This window comes from Mauremys mutica, chromosome 6, assembly GCF_020497125.1.
Source record: "Mauremys mutica isolate MM-2020 ecotype Southern chromosome 6, ASM2049712v1, whole genome shotgun sequence".
Lineage (NCBI taxonomy): Eukaryota > Metazoa > Chordata > Testudines > Geoemydidae > Mauremys > Mauremys mutica.
In genome coordinates, this window is record NC_059077.1 from 71,701,941 (window position 1) to 71,717,430 (window position 15,490).

General features: G+C 39.2%; 1 protein-coding gene across 2 annotated transcripts in view; it reads left to right on the plus strand.

Moving 5' to 3' along the window:
* HSD17B4 (hydroxysteroid 17-beta dehydrogenase 4) overlaps positions 1-15,490 on the plus strand; it is a 108,895-nt gene that overhangs the window by 32,159 nt on the left and 61,246 nt on the right. For both annotated transcript variants that reach the window (XM_045020617.1, XM_045020618.1), the window contains exons 11-14: positions 79-207; positions 10,958-11,061; positions 12,329-12,565; positions 14,967-15,018. In XM_045020617.1, the coding sequence (XP_044876552.1) occupies positions 79-207; positions 10,958-11,061; positions 12,329-12,565; positions 14,967-15,018 (522 nt within the window). The remainder of the gene's footprint in view (positions 1-78; positions 208-10,957; positions 11,062-12,328; positions 12,566-14,966; positions 15,019-15,490) is intronic.

Here is a 15,490-nt window from a genome sequence, read left to right on the forward strand (position 1 = left end):
AAGGGTTCTGCAGTTTGTCTTGTTGACCACCACCTTGAACTCTATGATCAATGTCTTCCATTTTCGCTGTTTAATTAGTGCGCTGGGAGCGATCCCTGGGTTCCATTGTCAGGGAGAAGAATCATCCGATGACACCGGAGGCTGTGCAAGATAAATGGGAGAAGATCTGTGACTTTGATAATGCCAGCAAGCCCCGAACTATCCACGGTAAAGAAGGTGTTTGGTATAATACAACAGTCTGGGGAAATGAAAGCTGTAAGAGGGAGTTTTATAGAAACATCAGGTTTTTATTTTATGCTTTTTAGAAGGAAAAAAAAAAGTCCACTGAATCAGGTGAACTTCCCCTTCAGCTTTGTCCCATAAATCATTACACACTTCTAGTAGAGTCAGGCCTTTTTAACGCTATTGCTGTGCCTTTGAATGTTTGTCCTCTTCCTCAGGGGTTTCCTAGCTAAGGTGCTCAATTTTGCTATGAATTCCGTGTTTTACAATCAGATTGAAGATAATGTATATTTGGTTGTACACCAGTGCATGTAGGAGCAATGTGTTAATAAGGAATGTATTCCCTTCACTACTGGAATCTTGGGTGACTGTTGAAAGTTTAAATAAGGAAAAGCTTTTGGGTTAGGGACCCTCTGGCATGATACTGGGGCTGCAATTTCCCCAGCCTCCTTATCCTAGATGACTTCTGTCAAAATTCTGCAACTACACCTGTATTCCCGCTTCATGGTTCACCAAGGGCATCCACTCTAGGCTCCCAACTCCTCTCTTGGATAGAGACCTGCGTCTCTCTTCTCTCCTAATGGGCTTTTCTAGGCTGCGCAGTTCCCTGCACTGCACTTTATTTCCAGAAAGCCAGACTGCCTAAACAGGCCAGCATCTGCAGTTTGCTTTCTCCTCAGAGGCTATGAATGTCATTGCTGGCAGTTATAACTTACCAAGCAGCCCTTAATAAGCAAGCACATTTATTCTTAAGATGAAAACATTACAGAGAAGACATATTAAAAACAATAAAAGTTTCTCTGTGTGCTAACAGCTTATTAGAGGTCACCCATCGGTCTTTATGGGGCTTCCGTAGGCCAATGTCCTTCCAAAATCCCAAGAAGGATTGGGCCCCCATTGGACAGCTGGTCCTGGCCGTTTGCTGGATCAGAAAGAAGGGCATGAATCAATTTAAACACAGTCCTTTCTTTGTCTGATGATCTCTGCAGAATCCTGTTTAAACTAGCATATCTGAGCTTCTACTGGTGGTGGTGGTTCTCTGGAGGTGTTGCAACCTGAGTGAATATGCCTAATCACTCCCCATTGTTCTTACTGAAGGAACTGTGGTCATCTTCCACCATGGAATTACATACAATCCCTAACCCACAATGATACAGTAATATATCCTAAAGATATTGCAAGAGATTGCCATATCTGTCACAATTTCAGCTTCCCTTTGATCAACCTGACTCCACAGCCTCTTGCTTCATCTCCTTTGCTTCCTGATTTGACCAGCAGCTCTAGACCCTACGCACCATGTTAGTTACTGTCTCAACCCTGGTCTTTACAAAGCTCTTCTCTATGATGACCACGTTATCCTTCTCCAGTATTGCTTCCTGTCCCCCCTCCTCCTCCCTTTCTGGCAAAGAGCGTACTAATTTCTTCAGGTACAGAATTGGCACTATGCAGCAAGAGCTCTCGTCCCTCTGCCTAACCTTCATTCTACCTATTGCCTCTGCTATTTCACTCCAGTGTGACTCTGGTATCTTTCCTGCTGCCTACCTCTAATCAATCCCTCATTCTGTTCCATCTCCCCTTCCATCTTCTGACTTTTCTCCTCCCCCATACTCTCATCCTTCTGTCTGTCTTACTCTCTCTCTTGGATGGCTTTTTCTCTCATCCTACAGATGCCTATTGTATATCTTTTCCAAAATGAAATTTCTTTTGACACTCACCCCCCCCATCTGCCTATCCAACAATCATGTTCCTTCTTTCCATTACTTCCAAGTTTCCTAAATGTGGTATGTATATCTGTTGCTTTGTTTTCTTCTTCTCTTAGTATTGAATGTTGTTCTGACAGTGTGAATTTTGTTAAAGCACCTTGGGCAGGGTTGGGTGCTTCATAATGGTCTTACAAACATCTAATTGAAATAAAATAACACTATTATAGAGTGGCCTCTGTGGCACGACAGGTGCATTTCCCTCCTTCTGTCCATGAAAGGAAAATAGTTTTAGTGTCTGATATAAAGCTTATCTCTGGGCACAACACATTCATATACATCAGTGCAGTACTTCCCCCAAAACCTGTCAGGAAAACCATTTTCTACAATAAATAAATGCATATAGCAGGTTTTTCCCATTTTCCCCTTTCCAGAGAGAGATCAGCAAGTCATCGGCTCAAGAGTCATTAGCAGCGCTTTGTTCTAAGTTCCTTTGGCCCCTGATCTAGGGACCACTCTCCAGGCCTCCCTACCTGAGGGTGACTTCAATTTCTACAATCCTTCACTCACGTCTTTGCCCCAAGGACTCCCATGGCTGCTGTGTTCTACTCCTCAAGGCCTCACTCCCTGTTAGTCCTGTCTCTGTTTGGGTGATGCACCCTCCTACAGCAACCTTTTTGCTCATGGGCTTGGTTTCCCCTGTCAAACTGGATCTTTCCCTTTTCTGAACTCAGCTCCTTTCCAAACTTTCCTCCAAGCTCTTCACTAGCAGCTCACGGTTGACACTCTCTTTACAAACTCAACTCTCTCCCAGCAACGCCTGTCAGCTCTTCTTTTCTGCTGCACTTTCCTCTGCGTCTCAGGCAGCTCTCGTCTGCCCCTTTTCTGACTGACTCCATCTGTCCTCAAAGGCAGCTCTGAGTCACCATTTCTCTCTCCTCTCTAGAGAGGCAGCCCAAGTGCCGACTTTAAGCCTCAGTCAGGAGTCAGCTGACTAGTCACTGGCCTCTTTCCTCTTAAATGACCCGTGTCACCCTGTGACAAAAACTCTATTGGATCCCTAGCTTCTCCCCATCCACTCCAGTGAAATCTCTTACTAATGGCTAATGACCTTCCCCTGTCCTTGTCCAAGAACTTTTTCTGTGCTCTCTTCCTGGAACTACTTTTAGCAGAGTCAGTCGCTCTTGACTACTCTTGTTCTGTCCAATATACAAGCTCTCACCAAATCGTTTTGTTCTTTTCCCCTATGCTATCTCCAGAATCTGTGTCTTCCTCATAACTCCTACCATAGAAGCCCACATCTATGCCTTAGTCATCTCTTGCTTCAGCTACTGCAGCGACTTACTCTCTGGACTTGTCACAGCTTATCTTGGGCACCACACTAGTCTATGTAACATTTTTTCCCCAACTGATCTCATGTCACTTCCTTCTTGAGATCACTTCTCTTACCTTCTTCAGAAATACAAAGCAGGCAGGAGCTATTGAGAGCCACGTGAGATTGGTTTTTTTGTTCAGTCCCAGCCCTGTCAAATCTCCCTCCTTGAGTTGGTAATGCCTACATTTTAACATGCTTATACATTGATTTTATAACTTCTGCTGCCACACTGTTTTTTATAACTTCCCTTCAGATTGATACAGCTATTTATTTAGTACCCGTCTTGTTCCCATAATACAAGAACTAGGGGCCACCAAATGAAATGAATGGGCAGTGGGTTTAAAACAAATAAAAGAAAGTTCTTCACACAGCGCACAGTAAACTTGTGGAACTCCTTGCCTGAAGAGGTTGTGAAGGCTAGGACTATAACAGGGTTTAAAAGAGAACCTCCATGAATTTATCCAGTTAAGTCCATTAATGGCTGTTAGCCAGGATGGGTAAGGAATGGTGTCCCTAGCCTCTGTTCGTCAGAGAGTGGAGATGGACGGCAGGAGAGAGATCGCTTGATCATTACCTGTTAGATGCCCCAGAAGGAGTGAACCTGGCATTGGCCACTGTCGGTAGACCGGATACTGGGCTAGATGGACCTTTGGTCTGACCCAGTACAGCCATTCTTGTGTTCTTACGTACCATACATTTGCTCAGCACTGTACAAAACACAGAAAATCACAACTTCTACCCCCCAAGGAGCTTGCAGTCTAAACCAGACAGAATTTAATATTTTATATTGCTGGAAAAAAGTATTAACCCAAAGGACTATTGTTTAACACAAGTAAATTTATTAAACCTAGAAATTCCTGGATGAGCAGAAAACCATTTATTCATTGGTGTTCCAAAAAAGTTGTATGATCTTCAATTCTCCTGCAAATCAGCATAATGCATACAATATATTTTTCAGGGTATTTCACTTGTACAAATATGAAATAAGAGAAACGGATACAAAAAGCAGTATAGTGTACCCTATTAGTACTTAACTATATTGCATTTGCTAAAGTTGAAGATGTCTCAGTAAAATTTTTCTCTCATACCCCCCAGTGTCATCTGCTTTAGTGTGGTGTTATGAAAAGGACTGTTTTATGTAAAAAATTCAGTAGCATCAAGATAGAGGTGTAGCCGGTCTTTGAATGAGAGAACAAGCCCTTGTTTAATCTCTCAGATCCGTGAGAATTAGCAAAAGAGTTAAAGAAAACTCTGAAGAAATTTGATAGGTCAATACATTTAATTTTTCAGTCTGGTACATTAGAAATTTTTTCTTAGAAAGTTTTTCCCTAGTATGAAAGTCCCCTCTTTAGTGCCTAAAGGCATTCAACTGTTAAATAAGCGAAACTAATTAGAATATTTGCATTAAAACAGTACCTTGTATATCTGCAAGTTCAAGCACTCCCAAAAGATTTCATTAAAAACTATTACCAGTATAAATTTAAGTAATTGGATGCTGTGAAAAAGCAATTATGTACTAAAATTTATATGCAATTACAAAAAATACCAATTAGCTAAAGCATTTACCTTTTAATTTGCAAGAATATCCCATAATCAGAGATGTGACGCTTGACTCAGCACAAAAATAATTGGGGAATTCTGAATGAGTGATCTGACTTGAATTCCTTCTAGATTATAAGGGGTTGAAGTTTGTGTAACGTCATTTGAAAGGTAACTTTCTTTACATTTGTAATAATCTTTAGGACTGGACCTACAATTTTGCCATGAGTTAGCTGTGATTTCTATATAGCTATTACACATTAAAATGTTTTTTGTAGACTTCTTAGAACAACATTATTTTACAAAGATAAACTCTTAGTGGAACTCATTAATTTTTAATATAAACAAATTAAATATTCAGTACCTATTACTTGGATGGTAACTCATTTAGGCCCTAATCTAGCAAAACACTTAAGCATATGCTAAAGTTAAGCACGTTTAAGTGGTTTGCTGGATCAATGTCCAGCATACGCACTGAATTCTGTGAATAACTGCAGGGAGCGTAGTGTATCAGAGGGGTAGCTGTGTTAGTCTGGATCTGTAAAAGCAGCAAAGAGTCCTATGGCACCTTATAGACTAACAGACGTATTGGAGCATGAGCTTTTGTGGGTGAATACCCACTTCGTCGGATGCAGGGAGTGCTATCTCAGATGAGCTTCACATGCTAGAGATAATCTCATAAGGCAAAGCAAATCTGACTGGGTTTTCTAAAATCATTCTAAGTAAAAAGTTCCCAATTTGCCTTCCACCATTCTGTAATGTGTTTAGAAAGTTTTTTCCAGTTTTTATTTGACTCGGAATACTTGATGGGTAAATCAAGTCACCGAAGGAAAAGAGCAGTCTAGTTGTTTCTGGATGTGGTTATCTAGGTTTTGCTGTTTTTGTTTTTTTTAAATTGTTGGTAATGGTTTTTAAACAGCCAGACCATTATCAGGGAGTGGCCAATCACTTTTGTCTATCTTACTAATTCTTTTCCCCCTACCTTCTTTTTGTTTGTGTTGCACTACTACTTAGAGGACCAAAGGTTATGCTAGGCTCTGTAGAAACGTGATGGTCCTTGCCTCAAAGAGTTTAGTCTTACTAGACAAGATAACAAGTGGGGAAGGGGATATAACATACAAGCAGAGTGAACAGCCTGATGGTGCGCCAGCATGATGTTGTTCTGTGCTTTTTTCCCCCTTTTTTGGATTTTTTGAATTAAATAATTGCTGGGACTTTTAATTTTATTTATTGAAATGTATTATGGGGCAGGGTAAATGAGTGTAGGAAAGAAATAGTCAGAGGAGGAAGGTGACATAAGAGAGGAATGTGGAGGGCTGTTGAATGAGACCAAGGTATAGAGCAAGGATTGACAACCTTTGTCACATGGCCCACCAGGATAAGTACCCTGCCGGGCCAGGCCAGTTTGTTTACCTGCTGCATCTTCAGGTTCGGCCGATCGCTGCTCCCACTGGCTGCGGTTCGCTGCTCCAGGCCAATGTGGGCGGCGGGAAGCAGTGGCCAGAATGTTCCTCGCATCCGCAGGTTCGGCCTCAGCCAGTGGGAGCAGCGATCGGCCGAACCTGCAGATGCGGCAGGTAAACAAACCGGCCCGGCCTGCCCGGGGGCTTACCCTGGCAGGCTGCATGCCAAAGGTTGCCGATTCCTGATGTAGAGACTGGGAGGGAGAGGGTGGGTTGTAACTGGAGCTGGCAGCTGATGAGCAGACAAGAAAGTACGTGATCAGCAAAAACCGCAGAAAGCCATCTGATACCAGTAATGTCTGGCGTCCAATGGCCTCTGCTACAAATGCTGCCTCTGTTTGTTTGATCCTATCAGCTTGTTTCTCTGGCTTCACCCTGAAGATTTTTTTCCAACCCACATATTCGAGGGTGCTGCATGGGCCTTTATGCTTCTGGAGAGGGTTGGGGGTCTCCCCTGCATGGTTCTGGGTTTGGGGCTGCCTGGTTGTCTTTGGTGTATGGGGCAAGGACCATGAGTTCTCCTCCTACCAGTTTAGATTTCAGATATCCTGTTTACTGGTTATTTATACACTAAACAGTATTTCCCTTTTTTAAAAAAAAAGCACCAAGTTTGAAACAGCTCATATGCGCTAACTTACACCCCACGTAACCTCGATGAAGTTGAGTGTTCTGTTCTGTTGCATTAAAATCTCCTCCCATACACAATTTATGAGGAACAAAAGGATGATGACATACTTTCAACATGAAAAATTTTATTGCCGTTCAGGCAACACACTCAAATTCTGGATTAATTTATGTCTTTGAGCTACTGCATGGGCAGAAATATTTTCCTTCTAAAGGTCATTACATGGCAATCGTTTTTTTTTAAACTTAAGTTTTTTACAGCACCCAAAAGTAAGGTAGTGGCCTCACCAAATAGCAAACTGGCACATGTCTGAGCCTCAAAGAGCTTATTGTCTACTTCCATGCATGACACAACAAAGTGGGTAATCACACTCTGGGAAGAGATTGTGAGAGGAAAGGCAATAAGATTACACAATTGGTCTGCAAAGGTGTGTTCACAGCACAGCTAAACATTTTTACAAAACACCTTTTACTAAATACAGATGACATATTTTTTTTTAAGCATGTTAGTTAACTCTCAGCTTTGTGTATATGTGGTAGAACTGGGCTGATTATCCTGTGGCCTAGCACATGACCCTACTGGCCTGTCCCCATTCTCTGGAGACACCAGATGGTGCAGGAGCTCCAAAGTTTCTGGATGGGGGTGGGGAGAGAGTTGGGCAAGGCAGACATAAGGTTGCATGAGCAACTATAAATCTGGCATCTCCAAACTTTCAAGAGCTTGATTTTGCAACCTAAATAATATGCTTTAAACCTTTATATATATGTGTGTGTGTGTGTGTGTATACACATATAAAATTAATTTATGGAGTGCCAGCCATATGCTAAGAATACAGCTAGAAAGAAAAAGTTATTCTTCTGAAGTAAGAATTAATTACTGTATAATACAAAGTAGTTTACTTTGATATGTGTGTTAATTTTAATGTTTTTGATGTAGTAATGTCTCTTTCAATTGGACAATCTGTTAATTCACATGATAATAACATTCACAAGACACTTAAATATAAAATATCAGACATTTAATGTAATCTAATTTCCTCGGAGTCTTGGTTGGATGTATTGAAAATGTAACCTTGCATAACAGGAATGAGTCATGTCTAGTCAATTGCTAAAATATCATTGTAAATCTAATGCTGTAGGTGGGACTGCTGTTTCCTATGCCAGGCAGCAGCAGGTCAGTGGAGATTAAAGTGAATTAATGTGTTGAGACACAGCAGTTGCACACTGCTGTAGCTGTAATTTTAGAAAATGGGAGGAATATTGGTCAGTTGTGGGGTTCTTGACTATAAGTTTAGTGAACAAACTCTGCTCGTAACATGGAAATTGATCCTTTATTTAATATAGTGTTCTTTTAAAAAGAAAGCAAAAGCACTCTCCATTCTCACATCTGATTGGAGTGATAATATTTTAATGGCTTACTTAAAGCCTTTCAGACATCTGAAGAGCATGTTTTAAAAGCAATCTTGTTTTTAAACAGTCATGAAAAACATACTTAAAAATATATATTAATTTACACTTGGTACTGCGAAATAAATAGTCTGGCACTGAACTTCCTGAGGTATCAGGCATATCTCATACTCTAGATGTCTTCACTGTGAATTTAAAGAACAGTTAATCAAATTACAAACCCAGCAACCCCCTACAAAAGTCCTCCCACAAAAGTCAACCTCCATCAAGCCCTCTTTCTCCCCCACTCACCCCCAAAAGCTTGAATAAATAGATTTGCCTTGCAGTGTGCTCTGAAGATGAACAAATCTGATCGGAGAGTACCCAATAGAGGATGTAGTTCCAAAGCTGAGGGCCCCTCATTGAGAATGCTCTACCAATTGCCCTTTCAAAGTGGATCCAGGTCAAATGCTGCTGCTGACCACAGTTGTGGCAGTAATGCATGGAAAGACACAAGTATCTCAAATAGGCTGATCACAGGCCATTTAGAATCGTAGAAGTGTAGGGCTGGAAGGTACTGCAGTAGGTCATCTAATCCAGATCCCTACACTCAAGGCAGGACTAAGTAATAACTAGACTATTCCTGACAGGTGTTTGTCTAACCTGTTCGTAAAAACCTCCACAACCTCCCTAAGCAATTTGTTCCAGTGCTTAGCTACCCTGACAGTTAAGAGGTTTTTCCTAATGTCCAATCTAAACCTGCTTTGCTGCAATTTAAGCCCATTGCTTCTTGTCCTATCCTTGGACGTTTAGGAGAACAATTTTTCACCCTTCTTGTAACAACTTTTTATGTACTTGAAAACTGTTATCATGGACACCCTCAGTCTTCTCTTCTCTAGACTAAACAAACCCAGTTTTTTCAATCTTCTCTCATAGGTCATGTTTTCTAGACCGTTAATCATGTTTGTTGCTTCCTTTGGAGTTTCTCCAATTTGTCCACATCTTTCCTGAAATGTGGCACCCAGAACTGGGCGCAATAATCAGTTGAGGTCTTATCAGTACAGAGTGGAAGAATTACTTCGTGTGTGTTGCTTACAACATTCCTGCTGATACATCCCAGAATGATGTTCACTTTTTTTCCCCATTAGTGTTACACTGCTGAATTAGGGCTTTATGGTGGGGGGGGTGGTCCCCAAATCGCTAACCTTAAATTTCATCCAGATACCAATAAGCAATGATTCCCAAAGTACAGGTATCATGTGCTCCAGCCAAGATGCACCACTTAAAAGTTGGGCTTCAGCATTCTGTACCAGCATAAGTCTCCGGATGCTTAATGCATAGTTCCATATAAAATACATATCAGGAATCTCATTTTAAGAGAACATCAGCATGAATCATGGTAGCAAGGTTCTCATCTGAAAAACTGATTTGGTCTTCTAGCTAGAGGCAAATGGGAGGGGCATTCTGTGGTTGGCTAGCAGCTGCTGGGGAAACAAAACCACCCCCAGATTTGCAAATTCTAGTAACATTTGAGAGAGACACACCCTTCCTAAGAGTGGCACAAACAATCCTTTTGATAACTTTAGGGTTGCCTTTACCCAAACTAGCCACCATTTCCCATTGGATCTGAAGCTACAGTCTGCCTCCAGCAAATATGGCCACCACGTCGCATTGTTTCCAAGTGGGTTGAGGCTAAGCTACTCTCTAAGGTTGAATTTTGTACCTGCGGGGATCATGCACAAATAGGAGGACAATAGCTTCCTCTAAGAGTGGAAAAAATCAGCAGGAAGGAGGAAAATAGTGATTTTTAAAAAACTTTTTAAGTCAATCTCATAATCTTTTGGAGACTGGTTTTTGAATGTTTGGTATTGGGATTACTGATTTTATCCAGTTTGAATTTCTGCCAACAAACGCTCATCAATGCCTGAATCTCACCCAGGCATGGGGCCTGGCATTGAGCAGCCCTTGCTGGGTCAGGTGAGAGAGGCAGAGAGATGGTCATGCTTTCAGCATACTGAACATATACAACATATACTTTGTGCTAACCCACTTTGTTGTGCAGTAATCTGCCTCTTGAAATCATGACATTGCTCTAGCTTCAACTTGCTCTTGCTGTTTACCCCAGCTTGCACAGGAGGATGATTGATAGAAAACATGATTTTAGAATACCCAAAATAAATAAGTATACAGAGGAGAAAATGTACACTAATTATCAAATTCTGTTTTTTGACAAAATTAGTAAACAGTGTGCAAGATGTCTTCTCTTAACATGTTAGTGCTGGGGAAGTTGAATTTAATATACAGTTATGGACTTGGTTGCCTGACCAAGATAATGTTGTATAGCACCAGTTATTTGTTCCAGACATGTGATTCATATGATGAAGGAAACAATATTTATTTCAAGCACAACTCCTTACTTAGTGCAGAGCCAGTAGAACACCTGTAGGATATAATTGCCACACATGGTTTGTAGGCATCAGTAAGGTACAGAACTAAAATCTGTTTAGAGAAATCTGTATATATTGAATCACCCCTGCCCTCATTTTTTATTTTTCCCATATGTCATTGAAAGAAGGATCTACTTTTGCAGATTTTTGCAGGGTTCTTTGGCTATTTTTAAATCATTTGTTCCCTTTTGTTTGTTCCAGAGTCGGTAAGCATACTGAATGATGTGCTAAGTCAAATAGAATCTGAAGGAGTTTCCATGAATCCCACAAGCTATACTAGATCCGCTTCTTCAGGCTTTTACCCAGTAAGTAAAAATGCTTCTGCAAGGTACTAATCTTGTAGCTATCAAAAGATCCAAAGCAAGGACAAGCTTGCTCACGGCGTGTGATCAGAAGCTTTGGCTTGCTTTCTGTAAGGTCGCTTTTTAGATGTGAACTAGAGCAGAAATAATAAACTCGCGCCCTATTCTTCTCTTATTTTCTCTAATTAGCGGTAGAACTTTTGAAGTTTGTTTGTTTATTTATATATATATAAAAATATAAAAATACTTACCACCTCTTGCACTTTGGAGCATTCAGACAGCCTAAATAGGATATTGTTTAGAATGATGGTGAAGACACCACATTGCTGTTTTTTACCTGACAGACAAGGCTCTTTGTGAAGTGCTTATCTTTCACATGGCTGACTTCCCCACCCACAAGTTCTAGGTGGAATGAGCTGTCTATTATGGTGCTAACTATTTCATTAGTGTTGGTCTTTAATCATGATTGTTTATTGAACTGTCCACTGTAATGTGGTTTTTCTTTGAAATACTGCGTAGTGTAATTTGCAGGATGCGGTTCTTTATTGCCATATATTCTACGATGATATATACAGGCATCCTTACAATATATTTATTGTTATGGAATATATTTAAAGGAAAAAAAACAAATACCATTTCAGTTCCAGAAATATCTTCCCTGTGACATGGCATGTAAGTAGGGCTGTTGATAAATCGCAGTTAACTCACGTGATAAACTAAAAAAATTAATCGCGATTTAAAAAAGATTAATTGCTATTAATCACACTGTTAAATAGAATACAAATTAAAATTTATTAAATATTTTGAATATTTTTCTACATTTTCATATAGTTTTCTGTTTGCAATTGGAATCAAAGTTTATATTTTTTATTATAAATATTTGCACTGTAAAAATGATAAAACAAATAGTATTTTTCAGTTCACCTCATACAAGTACTGTAGTGCAATCTCTCTTTATCATGAAAGTGCAACTTACAAATGTAGGGTTTTTTTGTTACATAACTGCACTCAAAAACAAAACAATGTAAAACTTCAGTGCTTATAAGTCCACTCAGTCCTCCTACTTGTTCAGTCAATCGCACAATTAATTTTTTGGATCGCATGATCAATTTTTTGGATCACTTGACAGTCCTACATGTAAGTAATCATAGCAAGACTGTTAATATATTACGTTGCAGCTATATGATGATTGTGCCTGAAGAAAGTAAATTGAAATCAAATACTACATAGCATTTAACTTTAAATTATACTATATATTTTTAATCCACAGAGCAAATGTGTTGGCCAAAAGTTGCCCACAGTGGTGTATAATTATACTCACTTACAACCAATTTTGTACGCTCTTGGTGTTGGAATGTCAACCAAGGATCCAGACCATCTAAAATTTGTTTTCGAAGGCAGTGAAGAGTTCTGTTGTTTACCTACGTTTGGAGTCATCCCAGCTCAGGCATCTCTGTGGGATGGTGGACTTTCTAGTGTTCCAGGACTCAATATTGACTTCACAAAGGTATGTATGATTTAGACATTGCAATTTATTTTGTGTTGCATGCTATATAAATTGACTGTAATTGAAATGGCTCAGTATATACACCAAAACTTCAGAGATCGCTGTTCTAGAAAGAGAAAAGTAACAGGCTCTGATTTCTAGCAACTCCCCGGACAAAACTTGTATTGAAGTGAGTTACCTACCTCTCTGATGTAAAGTTCGTAGGTTTTTTTGTTTTTTTTCCCTTAAGCTGCTTATGAATCACATGTGTATCGCTCTTTTTTTTTAAGTGGGAATCTTGCTTGAAGAGCAGCATCCTCTTTATTAAAACCCAAAAACCTTTATCTAGCTCTGACTTTTTTGTGTATTAATGGAGGGATTTTATTTTTTAGCAATTTCTTTTGCTCTTTCCAGGGATGAAGCTCTCTACCATAGATAATCTAGAAAGCAAGTACAGTAGGTGTAATCTTTGCTTTTTTTATTTAGTTGACAATGTACAGGGGTGCACACACTCTTCAAACTGTGTGTGTGTGTGTACACACGCGCACACACACGTATATTAAACAAGTATAAATTATATAAAGCTGCATTCTTCAAGAATGTGATGTCATAAGAAATTTAGTATTTCATAGCTGAAATATGATTTTTAAGAAGCTTAAAAATGTAAGATTTACAGCATTTTCTGTACTGGGACTGTGGTCTGCATAAAAACTAAAGAAAGCTGTATAAATGGCTGCTGTTTTTGTCACAATCCTGCCACCCCATGAGTTTTTTTTCATAGCTGTCTTGACTTCAAACTCTGAAGTTTCCTGTAAAAAGCAAACTAACAAAATCCAAACACCAGATGGCCAAACCCCTAACATTATATATGTATTGAACCAGAATCACTGCTGCTGGCCTTTGTTGACTGCACATGGGATGTCCTGTTGTGTTTGTGAGAAGCTAAGGAAAAAACATAGTGCTCCACAAAACAGAGGGAGGCCCCCTCAAAAGGTTGTAGTGTCTATAATTCTTGCCATGTTCTACACATAGGCTATGGGAAGAAGAGCAACATACCATTATCCGCATCCTGGGAATGGTGGTATAGAGCCATATGTTATCCTCCCTCTCTCCTTGGTCCCATACATTAAAGTAAATTACAGTCAAAAGGCTCTTTGGTCATCTCCCCTGCAGTGTTGTCTGTCTTCAAACCCCATCTAGTAACACTGAACATTCAAAGCACTGAATTATAGCTGGGATATTTGTTAATGCATTTTTTAAAAATGTCTACTTTTATACCTGAACTATTTTTTAAAGTAATTTTAAACCTAGGAACTTGGTATTATTCAGTGAAATCACATTGCTTAGCATGAAATCTGCTGCTAATTGAGAATCTATAATAGATGCTCAAGAGGAGTGAATGAACAGATAATCAGAACTGTTTGGTGCTGGACGTTATGAAAACTGGATTCCACTTCAGAAATTTTGTCAGGGATTAAAAGGATAGCATAAGTATGCTGGAAATATTTTAACATTTACTTAAAATTTAGGAAATCTGAAATTTTGACTGCTATGCATCTCATTGGCATTCTGTTTTGAATGCACTTTCTTTTAAGATGATTTCTGAGGTTAGAAAAGAAGTTCTGCAGCTTGGAGTGTTCAAATTTTTAGTAATGGGAAATGCTTATAAACTGATGTCTGTGTAGGCGCGTGCTAACTTATTTATTCTGTTTTGAGTTATTGACACATGATGGGGTAGGCGACAGAGATTAACCTGGCAATAAAATTGCCCATATTTATCTTTTTGGTGGCTTCTTCCTAATTAGAATCTTAGAAAATAGAATTGTAGGGCTGTAAGGGACCTAAAAGATCAAGTCCATCCGCCTTGGCTGAAGCAGGATTAAGTATACATAGACAATCCTTGACTGGTGTTTGCTAACCTGTTCTTAAAAACTCCAAGGATGGAGATTCACCACCTCCCTTAGGAAACCTGTTATGATATTGAACTATCCTTGTAGTTAGCAAGTTTTCCTTAATATCCAACCTGGATCTCCCCATGCTCAGTATGTTCCACAAAAATACTGTGTGATTGTAAGTCAGGACTGATTGTGGAGGGCTGCTTGATTTTAGGCTGTTACCAACAACTTCCAAAGATAAGTGTGTCAAAATAATTCCTACACTCAAAGTAACATAACAAAATATTCTGAAATAATGAACTCATCAATTTTGACTGCTATTTTTATAGCCTTGGTGCAGCTAAAAGTATCCAAGTGTGGAAAGAACTTGATATAATTTATCACTTCTCTTTATTTTGTAGCAATATGTTTTCATTCTAAACACATTTCCAAAATATCTGTATCTACATATTTGCTTATGACAGGGATGGGGGAAGTGGTGGCAAATGATACTGATTGTCATTATAGTGCTGCTTATCTTTACACAGCTACTGCATGGTGAGCAATATCTGGAGTTGTATAAACCACTTCCAACTTCAGGTCAGTCCTTTACTCTGATGGTTTCATATTCACCATGACAGCACTTCACTTTTCTTTTGTATCAGCATTATATATGGAAATACGGATACATTGTTTTGAACTGGTTTCTGTTACAAATTTAGTCTGTATTTTGTGTGTATGGCTTTATCATACCGGTTTTGGAACTTTCCATTCAGATGTCCTGTTAAAAAAAAAAAAAAAAATCTGATCAGATGGTGCTTTTTTATTTTTATTTTGTCTAACAACTATAGTTTATATTTGTTGTGACGTACTTAGTAAAAACAAGGTAACAATTGGCTTTCTGCTGAGCTGCCTGAAAAAGAATATTTAGTTGCTTACTAAACATAAATTAGTGTGCCTTCACAATGTGTTTGTTTATATATATATAGCTCATGATCAACTTATTAACTAGACTTAATTACATCTGGGAGTTGATATCACAAATTGTCAGAATATGTTTCCAGAAACTGTA